This window comes from Lagopus muta, chromosome 4 (assembly GCF_023343835.1).
Source record: "Lagopus muta isolate bLagMut1 chromosome 4, bLagMut1 primary, whole genome shotgun sequence".
Taxonomy (NCBI): domain Eukaryota; kingdom Metazoa; phylum Chordata; class Aves; order Galliformes; family Phasianidae; genus Lagopus; species Lagopus muta.
The window spans coordinates 65,778,742-65,797,712 of record NC_064436.1 but is presented as its reverse complement, the minus strand read 5'-3'; the positions used below and the strand labels follow the sequence as shown (position 1 = coordinate 65,797,712).

Here is an 18,971-nt window from a genome sequence, read left to right as displayed (position 1 = left end):
AGTGAAGTGGTCTGGTCTACGTTGGTTGGCGACCTTGTGCATAGCAGGGGGGTTGAAACTAGAAGATCATTATGGTCCTGTTCAACCCAGGCCATTCTATGGTGTGATCCTATGATCAAGCGGTCCCACTGGGTTGCTGTCAAACCGTTGATGGAGATGTTCAGGAGCCTGGGGATGCAGCATTGAGGGACATGGCTGGTGGGCATGGTGGGGATGGGCTGGTGGTTGGACTTGGTGATCTGAGCTCTTTTCCAACCTCAATGATTCTATGATCCTGTGAACTGTCCATGCACTTTAGCTCTGTCTGCATGAACACCTTTCTCCTAATGAAAAACGTGAGGCTGGGTTGCCGTTTGCCCGTTCTTGGTGTTTTCTTAGGTTTATTTTATAGCAACCACAGCAATCGGGTCCAAAGGTGATGCCTAGGGCAGGCACAACCCCTTTATTTACGGCACAACCTCTTTATTTACGGCGCAGCCCATTCGGTCGGCAGGCCTCCGGCGCTCTACCGTGCGCGGTGAGGGCGCTGCCGTCAGCCGGCAAGAGGCGGCGGGGCCGGGGCTGTGCGAACCTCCGCGGCCCCGAGTAGCGGGCGGAGGGCGGGCGGAGGGCAGGCCGAGCGCGGCCCCGCTCGCTCGCTCGCTCGCTCCCTCCGCGGGTCCCCGCCCGCCCGCACACGTCACTTGTTATGTCTCCGCCGGCGGCCGCGGCTCCGCCGGGGCGGGGACAGCGGCGGGAGGGAGGCGGGGGGCGCGCAGCCCCGCCGCGCTGACAGCCCCGCGCCGCCTCAGCGCCGCCAGCCGCGGGGCAGCGCCGGCCCCCCCGGCTTTTACAGCCCGTCCGTCCGTCAGCCCGCCCGCCCGCCGGGAAAGATGTGGCTGAAGCTGTGCTTCTTGCTGCTGTATTTCCTGGTGCTCTTCGTCCTGGCCAGGGTGTTCGAGGCCGTGGTGTGGTACGAGACCGGCTTCTTCGCCACGCAGCTGGTGGACCCGGTGGCTCTGAGCTTCAGGAAGCTGCGGACCATCCTGGAGTGCCGCGGCTTGGGGCACTCGGGGCTGCCCGAGAAGAAGGATGTCCGGGAGCTGGTGGAGAAGTCAGGTAGGGCCGCTTCCCTCCTCCCTTCCCTCCCTCCCCTCGGGCCTAAGACGGCAGCTCCGGCCAAGGGCATCGCGGTGCTGCGGCGGGAGCCCCGGGCGGCGCTCGGACGGCGGCACCGACGGCGGCACGACGCTCCGCGCTGCGTCAGCGCGCCCGGCGCGGGCCCGGCGTGACCCCTGAGTGCCCCGAGCTCGGCTGTCGGTGGGGCGGCTATGGGGGGAGGCACGGGCGGGCGGCGTTCGGAAGGCCTCGGCCAGGCTGTCAAGAAATGGTTTCCCGTCGGGAGGGGGTTTTTGCTTTCGGGTGTGCAGCGCAGCGCTGGGCTCCCTGCGCTCGGCTGAAAGCGAATGTCATCGGCCGTGAAAAACGAGGAGGAAAGAATTCGAGGAGGAAAGAATCCAAAGATACGCAGGCTGGCGGGTTGCTATTTATTATTTAGTGGGGGCCGGCTTATTCTCTGCATCCCTTTCCCTACGGATCGCTTGTTTGCTGGGAGGTGTCATTGGGACGGGGATGAGGGAAGCAGAGCTGTGGGATCAGTGGGTGCTGTGCGTGGAAAAGTGCTGCAGAAGTTGGTACAGACCCGTGGAAGTGGGGGGCTGTGGGGTGCCTGGCAGCGCTGAGAGTGGGCAGAGCTGCAGGAGTGCATGGAAAGTACAGATGGTGGCCCAAAGGGAAGTGGCCCAAAGGGCTGGAGATGGGCTGATGTAATCAGCGTAATGCCAGCCAAGCAGGACATTGCTGCTTGTAAATCACGGGGCAAAGGGCTGCTGTTAGAGAGAGAAAAATCCTGGTGCTCGGTAAGGGAACCAGACAGAAATAAAGAGAAGGGTTTGGATGAATACAGGGAGGTCAGAGCCACAAAATGCTAACTGGCTTTAATAATTGATGTTAAAGCTGGGCAGCTAAATCTAATTTGCTTGTATTGTTTGTTGTTTATTTATGTTGTTTATTCACTTTCCTGCTTCACCAGTAGGCACCAGGAGGCAATTTCGGTTTTGTTTCCAATCACTTTCGCTCTTTGGCTGTCACGTACTTTCATGATGTCATTATGTTTGGGCTGCAAATGCTGCAGGGAAGTGTTTAACGCCAAACAAACTGTATTAACTGACTTAAAATGTCATGGAAACAATTCTAGTGCCAATAGGCTTTGCAGAATTTTTCTCTAATTTTGAAGTTTGAATTCCATGAATACTTTTTGAAAGCTCTCAAGTGTTTCTACTGTAACAGCACTTCTTTTCCCCCCTCATTTTGTAGGAAGTAGCCTCTTCAGGCAAGACTTCATTTCTTCAAGTTGAACATATTAGTTGCAACAATACCAGTTGTTATTAAGAATGTTAGTAATGATGGCAGAACAAATCATGGGGAGGAAATGAGGTTGTGGGGGAAACATCAAATGATTTCACCACGAGCCCCTTTTCTCGCTAGGATGGAGTTGATGAGAACTAATTCACAACTTTGTAAACAGAACCCAACAGCTGAATTGTTCTGTGTTGGATTTTTGCTTCTTGTGGGACACTCAGCATGTTTTTAGGTACCGTATTTCTGATTGAAATGCTGTTCGAATGATCAGTGCTGAGAATTTGTTTGCTCCAGAATTACTGTCCCGTGAAATGCAAGTCAAGATACGTGAATTCAGATTGCTGCCTGCCCCTGAGATGCTGTTGTTTTCAGATAGGGAGGCTCAGGAGATGTTCATTTACACATGTGTGGTATGTCTGTGTAATCAGAAGCGTTGTCAGATTGTTCATAGTCAGGTTCCTATGGATGGAACTAAAATAACTTCAGTCGCCTTCCTACTGACAAGGGTTTTGAGCACCCATTTAAAATCTACCCAGTGAAACTGCTGCTCTCTGAAATAGACTCACTGTTACTATTAGAATTTGCTGCTATTAAGTAATCTGTCATGATGTTTTAACAGAATGTCTCCAATTGCTTCTTTTTCAGGTGACCTTATGGAAGGGGAACTTTATTCTGCCCTCAAGGAGGAAGAAGCCTCTGAGTCAGTTTCAAGTACGAACTTTAGTGGTGAAATGCATTTCTATGAGCTTGTGGAAGATACAAAAGACGGGATCTGGCTGGTACAGGTATGGGTGTTTTATCGTGTATTTTTATGTATCACATTCAAAGTGAGTTTTGAGCAAGAAATTTTTGAGGGTGGTTAACTAGAAGAAAAATGTGCAACAGGGAGATGATGGCAGAGATAAACCACATCAGGGAGATCACAAGGAGCAAATCTGGTCTAAAAATTGAGCAAGACTGGAAGTGACAGAGTTCCTATACAGAGAAGAAGAAAACCTGTTGCTGAGTGGATTGCTTTTTGAAGGCAGATGCTTTACAGCCAGCAGACAAGCAGAGCAGCACACACTGTAGCACAAAGACTGTGCAAGTAGTTGGCCCTGGTACTGTGCAAGTTTGTGTATAGTGTGAAGTAAGTGCATTAGGTATATATGCTCCCAGCTGGCACAGGAGCAGTGCCTCTGGTCTTGCTCTTCTTTTATTACATGCTCAGACCCGATTGGTTTAAGTGTCTATTTATTTAAGGGGCTCAGAGCACTTTAGCAGTCTCTCTTACCTCCTCACAAATGAGAGAGGTGCAGCTTTCTGATCCAGCAGCCTGTTTGCACAGTATGTTCTGGAAGCTTCAAGTTTGCCTTTCCCCAAACCTTGTGGGCCCATTGATTTACAGCAAGCTTCCCCAGGGCTGCATGAGAACAAGAAAACATTTAGGCTTCTGCAGATGAGGCTCTGGAACAATTTATCATTGCTCTTGATAACATATGAGAACATAAGATAAGTAGTCTAGATTAAAAATGTGAAAAAATACTTTCCTTCATCAACTTCTCCATTGATAAGAGATCTTTTTAGGCAAAAGTTTCCTGGGACCAGCCACATTGGGCAGTCAGACTTTTCCCCCAGATAATCATTGTTTACCTGACAGCTCTCCTTCCTGCAGTGAGCCGTTTGTCTGATCTCCTACTTTCATGTTTTCCATTTCAATTGATTACCAGGATTTAATGACTTTCTGTTACTAGAGCTATGCTACTGCCACCTCTGAAATAGACAACGAGGTGAAGGATTACCTGCATAGTCAAAATGGCATTGGCATTTTGGAAATGAACGTTGAGTCCAAATTTCAGGTTTAAATCGTACAGAAGAGAATCCTTCAAGCAGAGAGAGGGCTGTTGAGTGACATTGTGCTTACTGTCTCTCAGCTAGCTGACAAATGTGAGTATGATGTGAAAAAACTCTTCTCCATACAGTTCAAAAGAGTAAAATGTGGCAGTTCTGTTGTCAGTTGTTTGCTGAATTTTAATGGTAATATATTTTCAGCCAGCTTCATAATAGCCAGTCAGTCAGGCTGCATTTTGATATCTCAGATGTGATGAATGTTGTCATCATCTTGGAAATATTTGCACAGCTATTCAGTTGGTCACAATAGCTGTGGAAAGAAACATTATTGAAATTTACTGAATAATTTACTTGCTGAATGCTGTTGGTCTCTTTCTCCGCAATGAAAACCACTCAAGATATCAAATTTCTTTCTTTCATTTTTGCCTTCCCTCAAGTTTTCATCACTGTGTTTTCATTTGTTTCCCTTGCTACAATTACTTCACTTCTGCACTGGATTCTTTGTGTCCTTTCACAGGTTTTTCCATGCTCTTTTCATGTGCTTTTTCCCCGCAGATCTTCCTGTTACCACCTTCCAGTTCCAACTCCTGATTGCTCTCCATTACCCATTCTCCTTTACCTTTCAGCCTACTGTTAAACAGCTGCTCAGCTCAGAGCTGAGGCAGGGGACAGTGCAAGACCGAGGATGCTTTATGTAGAGGTTCAGTGACCACAGAGAAGGGAGGAATGGTCTGCTCTGTTGTTGCTGCCGGCTGGGAAGCAGAAAGGAGCTCCAGGTTCTTTCCTGACCCTGAATCTGTTCCACACAGGCTGGGAAAGCAGTGGAGGGAGAGGAATGGTTGTGGCTCAGCTCACGCAGTGCTGAGTTGGGCTGTGTTGGATGAGTTGGTTTGGGAGACAATCGTGATGATGTATCAGAAGATGAAGACTCAGAAGATGATTTTAATTTTCCAGTGCATGTAAATGAGATTTCTGGGTGGCACAAGCTGGTAATGTAGTAGCATGCACTGTCTGCAGAGAATGTGAGCAAAATGAGGAAACTACGATTATTTTTTGATGTGTCTGATCAATTCAGAGGTGAATTTATTGTTTAGAGCTGGCAAAGCAAACCTGGAAAAAGTCAGAGACTGTATGCAGGGAAACCAAGTGTTTTGTGGCTATGTTCCGTTTTCTGGAAACCCACATGCAAAGAATTGAGGTTCAGTGGTACAGCAGTAGTTTGTTTACCAGTGTAGCTGCTAGCAAGTGTCCCATGTTCCTCTATGGGGCTTTCGTAGAGCCTCAGACAGCAGCGTGTTCTCTCTCTTATTAGCTCATGATCTCATCACCTTTCCTTTTATGTTTTTCTTCTTGCTTGCCAGCTGCTGTTATGCACTTCTCTGGCGAGCAGGAAGGATGAATGGTAGCTTCTGGAGCAGAGAATGGTGCTGCTTGGTTTATTGGCAGAGGAGTAACTCAACATTCTTGCTTTTCCAGGCTCTGCTATGCCTTAATGCTCTCTGGTTAGCCTCTACAAGCCTGTCACATCCAACAGTGTACGTAGCCATTAAGGCTTTTTAAAAACATCTGATAAAAGATCCATAAAAAGATCATTTTTTAAAAAAAAAATATATATATATATATATATTTGAATGAAGTTAAAATCTAAATTTATGCTTTTCTTTTGTTTAAAAAAAGACCTTTGGCAACATGGTGTTAGAAAGAAGCAAAGGGAACTTTATTCTTGGCTTTGAGGCAGCAGGACGAACATGTCTACCAGCCAGCATGGTTGTGACTGTGAGTGGAAAATAACAGCACTGTCTCAGTTGGAGTAGATCTTCAAGATGACCAATATGACCAGTCCAGCCAACTGCCTGCCCTGCCATGTGCCAGCAATAAGCCACGTCCCTTAGTGCCATGTCCACATGCCTCTTCCATCCCAGTCTGTTCTGCATCCGAGCTTCATGTTCAAGTGGTGCAATCACAGAGTGAGGGGTGTTTGTGTGGAGTTTTGGTGATCTTTCTTCTGTTTTGATTTGCTTTTGTGTGTATGCAGAATAATTTTCATATTTGCCTTTTCAAATTTGCCAGGTGACTGCTTGTTCTCATTAGAAGGAAATTAGGTGTAAGCACTTAGCTCATTTAAAATACGTTGTTCAATGTTTGTGCCATTTTTTCCAGTAGCCCTTCAGGATCATTTACCACAGGATACCCCATTTTAGCTTTCAGTATCCTTCTGGAGAGCCTTCTTATCCAGCCAAGGGTGTAGAACACCATCAGCTGAAATGTGATAGTTCTCACAGTGCCTGCATCTCTTTGCTAATTCATTATAACAGCTCATTCATTTTCTGCCCCTGCATGTGGAGAGGACTCAACAGAGCTGTTCAGATTGGTGGGTAGAACAGCTTGCCTGCCTTGAAAAACTACATGTAATTTCCAGGTAGTTAATTGTTATGTGCTCTGACGGATGCACTCTTCTGTCTTTACCTATTTTAACCAAATTTCTCATCGTTTCTTTCTTGGAAAAGACTAGTTAAAAAAAAAAAAAAAGCAAATAACAAAAACCAAAAACCAGACATCTTTAATCCATAGAGATGGATTGTGAACTAGTTGTGAGTCCTTGGCATGGAGAGACTGCGTGGAAATTCAGTTTCATCAGCACAGTGCAGAATAATAAACTGTGTGTGAGATGTCTTGGAATGAATGAAGGTGCAGACATTCGTGGATCATCATAGAATCATAGAGTGCCCTGGGTTGAAAAGGAGCACAATCATCATCCAGTTTCAACCCCCTGCTATGTGCAGGGTCGCCAACCACCAGACCAGGCTGCCCAGAGCCACATCCAGCCTGGCCTTGAATGCATTCAGGAACATCATAAGTAGGCATTTTCCCATGCTTCTAGTAAGTAACACACCAGATCAGTTTTAATTAGATGTATTTCTGTGACTTGTCCCAATATCTCTACTGTTTTATCTGTGGAAGGATAGTAACGTAACAGTTGATGACCAAAAAAAAACCAACTATGTCAGACACATGGGAAGCTGAATTAATAGACGAGTGTTTTTCAGCTTTTATATCTTTGTGGATGCTTCCATAGAGCATATGTGCTCTGTGCAGAGCTATGAGGCTGCCTTTGCTCACTTACCCACTGCAGGCACCCTGACTGAGTTCCTGGTCCTCTGTGATTCTGGATATCTCAGACTGGAGAGTGGTGAGCCGTGCTGACAGCTCTCACACACGTGTGACCTTACCACTGCCTTAAATAACTTAGAAATGGGTTTTGCTTTTGGCAAAATCATGCAGGTCTTTCCAGCTTGGCCTGAGTTCCTTCATGCAGAGATTGCCTTGCTGACTGCTCCTGGGGGGACTGCCTGGATGTGTTTGTGTGCAGAGGGTGATGATGGCTCTTCAATTCCCAGGTTTTGTTCTTCCTTGCGATTTAATCTGTGTTACAGCTCCCCAGTGCCCTGTCTTGATGGGTACTTGAAGCTGTCTTTGTGGCCAGGCTGTAAAACCGAGTTTTGACTATTTGTGTGTATTCAGAACGTTGTGTGCTTGTATGAGCAGGTGTGCCTGACACCTGGTGTCTTGGCTAACTTCCAGCTTGGATAATGTTGGAGCTTCCCTTGGTGCTTTCATTTGGATAGCTTTCTCTTCCTTTAATGGCACACGCTCATATGCCATAATGGCTCAGAGATGCTGCCAACGTGGATATTTTTCCATCACAAAAAAAAACAAAAATAATAATGTAGAAAACACATGTGCATCTCTGAGCTTCTCTTGTGTCATCTCCATTCTGCCTTTCTATTTTGTTCCCTTTTTCTTAGTATTCCCATCTCTGGTGCAGTGTAACAAATACAAGTAGAGTGGCTCTTAATCAAAGGACCGGAGTACAAGGGTTGTTGAGTAGCAAAGTAAATAATCTGTCAGGATGTTTTTCTCTGGAGTGTTGCTGAGGTTACTGTGGGTTTCTGAGGCCATTGGACTGGGTAATAACTAGATTTAAGGAGTGATTTTAAAATGTCCTCTTTACAGAGCTGCCTGTCACAGGTCTTCAGGGTCTGTATCTTTGAACATACTGCGGTTTGCTGCATGGAAGCTCTTTCCTCCATCTTGCAATAGTTTTTACACATCAAGTGGTTAGTACGTTTCTTTTCTTTGTACGTCTTAACTATCAGAGGAGGAACAGAAAATAACTAAAGGAGCTGGAATTGGTTAAAATAATGAGTGCTGAAGCACCACAAAGTGTTGTTTGTTCTTCATTTTTCAGTGTCTGACTTTCCTTCTCGTGCCTTGTGATGTTTGAATAGTCTCCATGGTGGGTGAGCTTCAAAACTTACTGAGATTGCTCCTTGTTAGAAAGGCTGGCTTTGAAATCTCTGCATAGTGGTGTAAAAGAGATTGAGCAATACCTGATTTCAATGAACAGAAAATAGGAGTGCTCAAATGAAGCCTCTGTGTTGTGCTCAAACGCTGCTGGGCTACCAGAACAGGAATCTCTGCATTTTGCTACAGCAAATGTTTCCTGGAGTCTCTTCGGTAGCCATTACAACTTTTCCTGCTACTTATCTTCTTAAAGTTTCATAGAGTAACTTAGAAAAATCCTTAACAATGGCTGGGAATGACTAGGCTGGGGAGTTACGGTGCAGCTGCATCAGTGAAAGTTATGAAGTGGTCACTGTGGTGTCAGTGCATCCACCTGAAGGACTTTCCTTTTGGATTAAGCAAACAACTGTTCACAAGGGTGGATAGCGATGGGACAAGGGGGAATGGTTTTAAACTGAGGCAGGGGAGGTTTAGGTCAGATATTAGGAGGAAGTTTTTCACACAGGCTGGTGATGCACTGGAACAGGTTGCCCAAGGAGGCTGTGGATGCCCCATCCCTGGAGGCATCCAAGGCCAGGCTGGATGTGGCTCTGGGCAGCCTGGTCTGCTGGTTGGTGACCCTGCACATAGCAGGGGGTTGGAACTGATGATCATTGTGGTCCTTTTCAACCCAGGCCGTTCTGTGATTCTAAGAAATGTCTCACTGACATTGTTGTATTTTTCAAAACATTTATGTTTCTTTCTCTGGGGTATTTGTTCTTAAAGTCTGTCTGCTTCTTTAATGTCATAACCCTGGCTATTTTAACTTATAGATCAAAATGATTTTATTAATTAGGTTCTTAATTGGCGTCACCTGTTTATGTCCATGGGACTATTCTGTCTAATTGAGAGTCAGGAGAACTCTTCCAATGCAAAAGCTACTCACACAGCTGCCTGCTGAAGTCATCACAATGTTGGTACTTCCAAAGTGACACGGCCCCTGTGTCCCTCGATTCATATTTTCTATTGGCTTCAAGTTGCACCAGGGGGGGATTCAGGTTGGATGTTAGGAAAAACTTCCCTGAAAAAGTGGTCAGGTGCTGGAATGGGCAGCACAGGGAGGTGGTGGAGTCACCAACCCAGAGGTGTGCAGGAAATGTTCAGCTGCTGCTCTGAGGGTCGTGGCTTAGTAGGAAATATTGGTGATGGGTGTGTGGTTGGACTGGGTGATCTTGGAGGTCTTTTCCAACCTTGGTGATTCTGTGACTGTAATTCTGTGCTTTTTGTTTTGTTTGTTTTCATGTGATATCTGAAATCCATCTTTTTAGGTATGTGGTTGTATAGTGGAAAGTGAAAAAGAAAACTCAGTTGCACGACATAAAAATTGAGTTCTCCAAGGTGCAGACTTTCCATCTTTGCTTTGCACATCTTGGTAGCTTAACTTACCTGCAGTATTTCACAACAGTTGTTTGGGAGTCTCCTGACCTTTTGATGTGTTTAAAGAAACTCATGTCTGAGTCTCCAGAGAAAGCTGGTAGATAGATAGAGTCCAATGAGGGCCAAAACCTCTCCGGTTTCTTCTGCCACACTGATTGTTCCACTCATGCAAATTGACATTGACATGAAGAGGAAGAGCAGGAGTTCAGATCCAGTCCTCTGGCCTGGGTGATGTGTACAGTAGGTACCAGATGTATTCCATGCTGTAGGATTGTCAAATGGCAGGGTAACTTTGATCCTGTTGGATGCTTTTAGCCCATTAAGATGATTAATGGATTAATTGGATTATCTTCTTTGTATTATTTGTCACTCTGACAGGTGATATTTTGCAGAACGTGAATGCAGCTAATAACAAGAAGAGCTTGAAGGGCTTGTATTCCTGTAAATGTCAGTTTCCCAGTAGTGCTGGCTGATCCCATAAAATATACCTGGTTTTTTTTTCCTATGAGCTTTCTCTTGATTTCTCCAGTCGGAGTGGAACAGATGGCCAGAAGGGACCTTCTTGATTAGTGAATTCACCTCTGCTAGGCTGTGGAGTAATGTTTATAAAATACCTTGCTCTCTCTTTAAAATAGATTGTCTGTGTGTGGTACTCCTGTTGACTGTTCCATTCATCTTGGAAATGTGCCTTGACTTTAGGCCTAAGGGTATTCATGGCTAATTTGTTCTGATTGTGCTTGAATTGACATTGCCCTTCAATTCCAGTGACTCCAAATGCCTACCCTGCTACTCCCAGTGCATGGAATCAGTCAAGCAGTTTGTTTTTGCCAGGTGTGGTATTTCCTAGAGCTTGCTTATCTCACAGCCAGTTACTATTGATGCCATACAGCCCTGCTGGATCAGCTGCAGCCCCACGCTTCACATCCTGCTGTCCTTTCTACCTGATGAACGCCCAGTGTCCTGTTTGCTATTGATTTCAATTTCATTCCTGACATTCTGCTTTATGAGGTTTGTATGGCATTACAATCCTCTTTTTTCCCCGTGCTCCCCAGCTGTGTCAGCTGTCAAGGGCTTTGGGCTTTCTGCAGGAAGGGCAGTAATAGGGACATACACTGACCAGATCTCTGAGAGAAATCCATTAAGAACTCTGTTAATACCTTTCTGGCATTTTAATATTTTCTTGCCTCAGCCGATTTCTGATTTACTTTCTGATTATTTTATTTTTTTTACTCATTACAAAAATTGATCCCCATTTCACCTGCAAGCTTCCCATGCAGCACATTGCTAATGCTGTACCAAATTGGGAAAAGATGACTACCTTTCCTTTGTCTTTAAATCCAGTTCATTGTCTCCAGGAGAGGATTGGTTTTTTAACTCTCATCCTAACAGGAATGATACAACTTCAGTAATTCCAACCTGAGCAATTCTAGGATTCCATGCTGAAGGGGATGGGAAATTCAATCATCTCTGTGCCTTTAAAATTTGCTCTGCAATTTGTTGAGATCAAAGTAGCGGGATGAGTTTTTCATTTGCTCTTAAAAATAGTAACTAACTTCCCATCAGAACGCAAAGCACCGTGACGGTGGTTGTACAAGAAATGTTTGCAGGTGGATCTGTAATTCTGTGTGCTCACTGTATCGCAGTTCTGCTCAGTCTGATTTGAAGTGTATGATATTATTTGAGTTTTGTTTCCAGCTTCAGGTGCCATAAACATGCTAGCCTGTCCCCAGCCAGCCGTCTTCTCTTCATCTGATAACAGAGGCAGAGCACTAAGTTCATTTTTGAGACAACTTTTCCCCCTTGCTTTCAATACAAAATTTGGATTTCTTTGATGCCCCGAAGAGCTTGCAGACCTCTTGTGCATTCACTTACCTGCTCTCCTCAGCCACGGTTCTTATCAGCTAACTGTCTCATCTGGTGAAAATTCACACTTCTTAAATAAGATCTGTTAGAAGTGTTTGTAAGTTATCTTTGGACTGGATTGCATCGTGGTTACTTACCCTGTAGTTGGCACCCTCTTCCACAGAGATGATGGAGTTCTGTGTTCAGTGTTGGGTCCCTCTCTGCAAAAAGGATGTGGAGGCCCTGGAGTGTCCAGAGAAGGGCAGTGGAGCTGTGAGGGGTCTGGAGCACACATTTTATGGGGAGCAGCTGAGGGAGCTGGGATCGTTCAGTGTGGAGAAGAGGAGGCTCAGGTGGGACCTCATTGCTCTCTGCAACTCCCTGCAAGGAGGTTGGAGCAAAGTGGGAGTTGGCCCCTTCAAACAGGTAACAGTGATAGGATGAGAGGGAACAGCCTCAAGGTGCACCAGGGGAGGGTCAGGATGGATGTTAGGAGAAGGTTCTTGTTAGAAAGAGCAGTGATGCATTGGCACAGCTGCCCTGGGAGGCGGTGGAGTCACCGTCCCTGGAGGTGCTCAACAAGTACATAGATGTGGCACTGAGGGACTTGGCTTGTTGGCGGGGGTGGGTTGAACTCAGTGAGCTTAGAGGTTTTTTTCAACCTTTATGATTCTATGATTGCTTTCCAAAGTGCCTCTGTGCAGTGAACTCCCAATGCTGTCAGTAGGTGTTGCCTACGAGGAACAGCTGCAACAGTCATCTTTGGTCGTGTTGTTTTTTGGTAATGAAGACATAAAAAAAGCATGAGCTCAAAGCATGTTGCAAAGTGTGCAAAACCGTAGGAAAGTTCTCTCTATTTGGTTATGAAACAAAAATTGTCAACTCTACCCTTGTCTTCCAAAGTAACTTTCTCCAACAGCACAGACCTTGATAGGATGGGAGTTAGAATCAGACAATCCTTAGAGATGGAAGGGACCTCTGAATGCTATCTAGTCCAACTGCCCTGCAATGAACAGGGAATCTGCTATTAACCTAGCCTGAAAATCAGGCAGTACCAACAGCCAGTGTGACAAACACAGAGACATGCTGGTGACCTGTCTGCAGTGCCTCATGTTCTCTGGGCGCTGGCAGTGGGTACTGTAGTGTGGTGTAGTGAGAAGGATCTCTGAGCAGTTGGCCCAGAGGGTAATACACTTTCCAACGTTTATTTCAGAACTCCTTAATAAAATGTAATGACTCCTCACTACGTCAGGTGCCTTTATTGTGCTGTAGTAGCGTTGGGGATTTACTGATATAAATGTCTCAAGTTGTCTTTAGGAATGTGGTCTCTTTGGCTTGAAGTATACAGAGGAAAGAAAATGAAAATACCCAGCAGGTGATGTGAAGAAGCCTCAATAATACAGCAGTGTCCCCAGCTTGTTGTCTGGGTGCCTGGAGGTTACACTTAGCCAGCCCATGGGCAGGCAAGCTACGTGATGTGTGTGTTCTGAGAAGGGCTGGAAGGATTCCCATCTCAATCTTCAACTGTGATTTTATTTAAACGCACTGAGCAGTGCAATCTGTAGCTTCAGTACAGCTTCGTGTCTCCATACAGGACATCCGGTGCAGTAAACCCATTTATTTTCAGTTTCTGAGTGGATGCTATTTAGCACAAAGCAGATACATTTTTGAGTCTCAAATGCTGGGCATGCTTTCCAGCCCAGTGTCTCAGCCTGTACACAGTGAGCTCTTCATCGTGCTGGCAGCCTGACTTAGGGAGGAGAGCTGACGTTTCAGGTTATGAAGCCTAGAAACGACTGGGAGCAGTTTAATGGTGGGTAAACAAATGCCTAACAAATAGAAGTTTCAAAACTTGGTTTAAAAACGTGTTTCAAGTGGTTGCCAGTCAGCTTGTGGAAGCTTGTGAGGCATTTCTAAAATAGAAACTGTGACAGCTCATGGAATAACACATGATCAGGCATGTCATTCAGCATTAGCTGCCAGCAGCAGGCAGGCAGGTTCTCCTTTTTTTCCCCTTCCCTGTGCAGTTATCAGTCCTTATCCTTCGTTGCAGACACCTGTAGAAGCTTACATGTAGGTAACCAGAAGTACTTCTTTAGTACAGCATGGCAAATTAGACCTTGGGATCTATCACAGTGAATTACCATCTTGGAATTGCAGGTGGGACATGGGAGTTGGTGGAGCAGTCACATAACCTCATGGACTGAGTCACTGGCAGAAGATTTTGGGTTATTATCTGAGAGTTTAATTACTGGTTTCCACTGCTCAGAGGTGGTTGATGGCAGAATAAACTGATATCAGGTCCACACACTCTACTTACATGCGTTTTACCTGCTTTGAGACAGTGTTTCTTTGGTATGCTGTAAGTTTAAATGACAGTGTGCTTTTCTGCCTGTCTGCACAAAGAGTATTTCTGTCTTAGAGTGTCACCAAAGACACTTGGTGCACCTGTGTTCTATGTTCCTATTGCATTGTCTAAGGGAAGGGGAAGATGATATCCAGTGACCAGATCTCTTTTCGTGAAATTTGCTCTTTATTTTGGAAAGCCAACTTACTGTGATACTGAATTATTATCTTTTTTTGGCAATAGGTCATAGCAAACGACAGAAGTCCACTGGTGGGTAAAGTCCACTGGGAGAAAATGGTGAAGAAAGTATCGAGATTCGGCATACGTACTGGCACTTTTAACTGTTCCAGTGACCCCAGGTATATTCATAAAGGACTATCCAGAATGTTTAAGGCTGAGCTGTATTCCAGCAGCTGGGCTTCCTGCGTTGTAAAAGCAGCTGTGATAGAAGGTGCTTTTATTTATATCTTTGCTAAAGTCTCTTCAGAATTCTCTGCTGCATTATTTATCAGCATCATAAACACAGGTCTGCAGCTTCCTAAAGCACTGTGGGGGAAATACATGATGAGACTGTGTAGAGTATCATACAGCAGTGGTAGAGAATGAGTAGAAGAATCTGGCCTTAGGGCACTCATGGACAGGAACTGCTTGCTTAGAATGCAGCTGAATATAGCTCATATAAGAGAGCTTTGGGTTGCAGAGATGCTTTTTTGCTATCTGGAAAGGAGAAACACAGGTGAGCACAAAGCTTCAAAGCAGTTCCTACTTCTCAGGATTATTGCTGTCCTGTTCCTTGACAAATACGTGCATGCTTCCATATGGACATGAACACACCCTTTGTCAGCAGACGGCGCGCTGTGCAAGATGCTCTGTTGTTTACATATGATTTCAAATGAGGAAGAAAAGCAGAGTCAAAGAAGCTATTAATAATCCTGTGCTGCTGCAAAAGCAGTCGTTTAATGGCGTTGTGCTGGAAGCATTTGCTTCACATGACAGGAAATCTTGTCTAGAATTTTGGTCTGGGGATTATGCATGTATCTCAAATGCTAAATGTTTACAGAAATTGCAAAGTTAATTGGAAGGGAAGATTCTTAGACTTCACAGTGTTTAGAGAAATAATCTTATATAGTAAAAGCATTGATACCTGAGCATCTTGAAACTTTGGCAGTGTTTCTCTTTGCATAGCTCCTAATTAGCCTCAATTTTATCATAGAATCCTCATGAGTTCATCCCATCTCAGCCTCTGCTAGTTTTATGGTGAGCTCTCACCACACCAGTTGGCCTGCCTGCATCCTTCCAAAATGGCCCCAGTAAGAAGTGCACAGCCTTCTCACTTCATTGAACCTGCTGTCAACATGCCAGCATCCTGTTAAATTCACCCTGCTGCTGACTGGCAAAACTAGGTTGAAGGAAGCACTGGGAGAAGTTATCTGAAAGCTGCAGGACATTGACCTGCATTGTGATGGTTATTTTTTTTGGTCAGAATGCCTATGAAAAATAGCTGTACTACCAAAGCACTGTGGTGTAGAGAAAAAAGTCCACTTGCCTTCTTCTCAAAGCCAGTTCCAAGGCAAGGTGACTTTAATGGTCCAGTATTAAATGGGGAGGTTGGTGGCCCTGCATGTGGCAGGGGGTTGGAGATTCACGATCCTTGAGGTCCCTTCCAACCCTGGCTATTCTGTGATTCTGTGTGATGCTGTGTAATGTGTGGCCTTGTTACAATAACCAATGAAAATGAGCACTGTTCCTCTATCAGCATCTGACACATGCATATCCGCTTACGGCTTTCTTGTAAGATAGATAACAAAGACAGAAAAGATGGATAAAAGAGATAACAGATGTGTTGTAAGAGTAAGTGCTCTCTGTCAGAGATGATTGGATGCCTGTATTTCATGCTGTTATCTGTAAGAACTCCCAGGTGCTCACCGTGTCTAATTTTTGGGCTCATTAAGGAGATGTAAGGACTGCAGCTGCAGGAGTATGCAGCTCCATCATCTAACTTGCCGTTTTCTTTGCAGATACTGCAGGAGGAGGGGCTGGCTGAAATCCACCCTCATTATGTCAGTTCCACAGACCAGCACCTCCAAGGGAAAAGTAATGCTTAAAGAATACAGCGGGCGCAAAATTGAAGTGGAGCACATTTTCAAATGGATCACAGCCCATGCTGCTTCTCGGATCAAAACCATTTACAACTCTGAACATTTAAGAGAAGAGTGGAACAGAAGTGACCAGTACCGTGTGAAAATATACCTGTTTGCCAGCCTCGACCAGCCTCCAGCCTTCTTCTCTGCACTAAGTGTAAAGTTTACCGGGAGAGTAGAGTTTATTTTTGTGAACGTGGAAAACTGGGACAATAAAAGTTACATGGCAGAAATTGGTATCTACAAGACACCATCCTACATACTTAGGACTCCTGAAGGGATTTACAGGTATGGAAGTAATGCTGGTGAATTTATATCACTGCGTGCCATGGATTCCTTTTTGCGCTCGTTGCAACCAGAAGTTAATGATTTATTTGTTTTAAGCTTAGTTTTGGTTAATCTGATGGCTTGGATGGACCTGTTCATTACGCAAGGTGCTACTATAAAGCGATTTGTGGTTCTTATAAGCACTTTAGGGACGTATAATTCACTCCTAATTATTTCCTGGCTACCCGTGTTGGGTTTTTTGCAACTACCTTACTTAGACAGCTTTTACGAGTACAGTTTAAAACTCTTCAGGTACTCTAACACAACTACATTGGCTTCTTGGGTAAGAGCCGACTGGATGTTCTACTCTTCGCACCCAGCGCTCTTCCTCAGCACGTACCTTGGCCATGGTTTGCTGATTGATTACTTTGAGAAGAAGAGAAGACGCAATAACAACAACGATGAAGTCAATGCTAACAATCTGGAGTGGCTCTCAAGCCTGTGGGACTGGTACACCAGCTACTTGTTTCATCCTATTGCTTCCTTTCAACACTTCCCTTTTGACTCGGATTGGGACGAAGACCCAGATCTGTTCTTGGAGCGTTTGGCCTTCCCCGATCTCTGGCTTCACCCTCTGATACCAACAGATTATATCAAAAACTTACCAATGTGGAGGTTTAAATGCCTCTGCATCCATTCGGACGAAACGCTGGAATCCCTCCAAGACAGCGAAAGTGACTCTGACAGTGAGAACAGAGAGGTGTTCAGCAGTGAAAAAGACATCTCGGAGGAAGACGAGCCAAATACATTTCATAGGCCCAGGGCAGGAGAGCCTCGCTGCCGTGCCGACAGCTGTTCGTGTGCCAGTCCATGTTGTCACAGGGAGCCTTGTGGACGGAAAGCGAGGTCGTACGGGTCGTACAGCACCGCAGACGAGCCGGATTGGTCAGCGTGGCCCCCTGAGATGCTGCACTGCACGGAATGCGTGGTGTGCCTCGAAAACTTCGAGAGGGGCTGCCTGCTCATGGGCTTGCCGTGCGGCCACGTGTTCCACCAGAATTGCATTGTGATGTGGCTGGCGGGCGGAAGGCACTGCTGCCCCGTCTGCAGGTGGGCTTCTTACAAAAAAAAGCAGCCATACATGCAACCACAGCCTTTGTCCAACGATGCCCCGTCTTAGCCGTGCGTCCGTGTCCTGTGTCAGCTTTCAGGATATTACTGCTTGCCTTTTCAATGTTAGTCACTTAAAAGATTACGTGGTTTGAAGTTTTAGTTTAAATGTTAGTGCAGTGAACTAAAATATACACGATCTAACGTTAATGGCAGAGTTATTTGGTTGCCTTGTGTGTTGAACTGAATGCATTCTTACCGTACAATAACTTCTTTCTTTTCATCATCCTGAAACTCGACGCTGTTTTTGTAAGCACAAAATCAAACCTCCACCAGAAGCGTATCCCAGCAAACGTTTACAAGTGAGGATAGGGGGGGAATCTAAATTCTAACCGGAGATGATTGCTTAATTTAAGTGTTTCTTATTTTAGAGTCTGTTCAGCACATCCTTGTTGAATAATGTACGTTATAAGACAGTGCCGTTTAAAAAGAGATACGTAAAATAAATTATTTTAAAAGGAGATTTGTAATGTTAATTGTTTTGATAAATATTTTGTGTGTATAGTTACAGATGTCTTGCTGGTCTGATTTATCTGTGAAGACAATAAAAATATAACACAACTTTTGTGACTAATAAATCATCTCCTAGGGATGCTGGAATTCATTTCTGTACTGTGAAGGTAGCTGTGGTGTCCCTGTGCATTGCAGAACAGTTGGAATAGGTGGCCTTCAGAGGTCCCTTCCAACTCGAAGGATTCTGTGATTCAATGAACCACCGGCCGAGCAGAAGGCAGTGGTGTCTCACTGAGGTTCTCTGCTTGATCAGGGGTTTCCTAATTGATCACAAATTGCTTTCTCAGACCTTCCTTACAGCCTGTCTCTCCAGTATCTCATATGCAGACATCTATGAAGGCTTCATGGTCTCCAGTTTCAAAGCAAACCATCATGAAGGGGGAGAATGCCTTGGAGTGACTCGAGCACCCTGATAAGGCAGAACATTCCAGATTCCAGGTGTTGGTGTTCTGCAGTGATTTCTGATTGCCTGGAGAAGAGCAACAGCTGTTTGATGCCATGAGAAATGGGGTCTGGTTTCTTTGTATTTCAGTAAGAAAGTGCAGCTTTGGCTGTGCCTTTCAGGAATCAGCTGACTGCAAATTCAATGAGGAAATCTTGCTTTGTCTCCTCCCCAGTTCTTGCCCATGTGGTACAAAAGGAGGACAATTAACGAAGGCAGTGAAAAGCATAAACGCAGGTGCCAGTTGCAGTTCTGATCCATCTCTTTACTGTGCCTCTAGAGACATATGGGACGTGAG

At 45.2% G+C, this 18,971-nt stretch overlaps 1 protein-coding gene across 4 annotated transcripts; it reads left to right on the top strand.

Annotated features, from left to right (window-relative positions):
* Window positions 1–736: 736 nt before the first annotated feature.
* On the top strand, window positions 737–18,372 carry RNF103 (ring finger protein 103). Of its 4 annotated transcripts, none has more exons than XR_007376184.1 (4): window positions 737–1,098; window positions 3,046–3,185; window positions 4,239–4,326; window positions 14,384–14,487. XR_007376184.1 is itself a non-coding variant. In XM_048941129.1 (4 exons), the coding sequence occupies exons 1-4, from the start codon at window positions 873–875 to the stop codon at window positions 17,726–17,728; spliced, it is 2,052 nt and encodes a 683-aa protein (XP_048797086.1). In that variant the 5' UTR covers window positions 741–872; the 3' UTR covers window positions 17,729–18,371. The 4 variants fall into 4 exon arrangements, 3 of the variants coding, with proteins under 3 accessions (XP_048797086.1, XP_048797087.1, XP_048797088.1); XM_048941129.1 differs by lacking the exon at window positions 4,239–4,326 and adding an exon at window positions 16,159–18,371 and having other exon boundaries at window positions 741–1,098; window positions 14,384–14,499; XM_048941130.1 differs by lacking the exons at window positions 737–1,098; window positions 4,239–4,326 and adding exons at window positions 1,307–1,518; window positions 16,159–18,372 and having other exon boundaries at window positions 14,384–14,499.
* The last annotated feature ends 599 nt before the right edge of the window (window positions 18,373–18,971 follow it).

What these genes read in the sequence shown, in the direction of transcription:
- RNF103 (XM_048941129.1), top strand. Translation starts at nt 873, where the DNA reads ATGTGGCTGAAGCTGTGCTTCTTGCTGCTGTATTTCCTGGTGCTCTTC. An exon ending in GGAGCTGGTGGAGAAGTCAG is followed by an intron (nt 1,099 to 3,045) that starts GTAGGGCCGCTT and finishes CTTCTTTTTCAG; the next exon opens with GTGACCTTATGGAAGGGGAA. An exon ending in AACTGTTCCAGTGACCCCAG is followed by an intron (nt 14,500 to 16,158) that starts GTATATTCATAA and finishes TTTTCTTTGCAG; the next exon opens with ATACTGCAGGAGGAGGGGCT.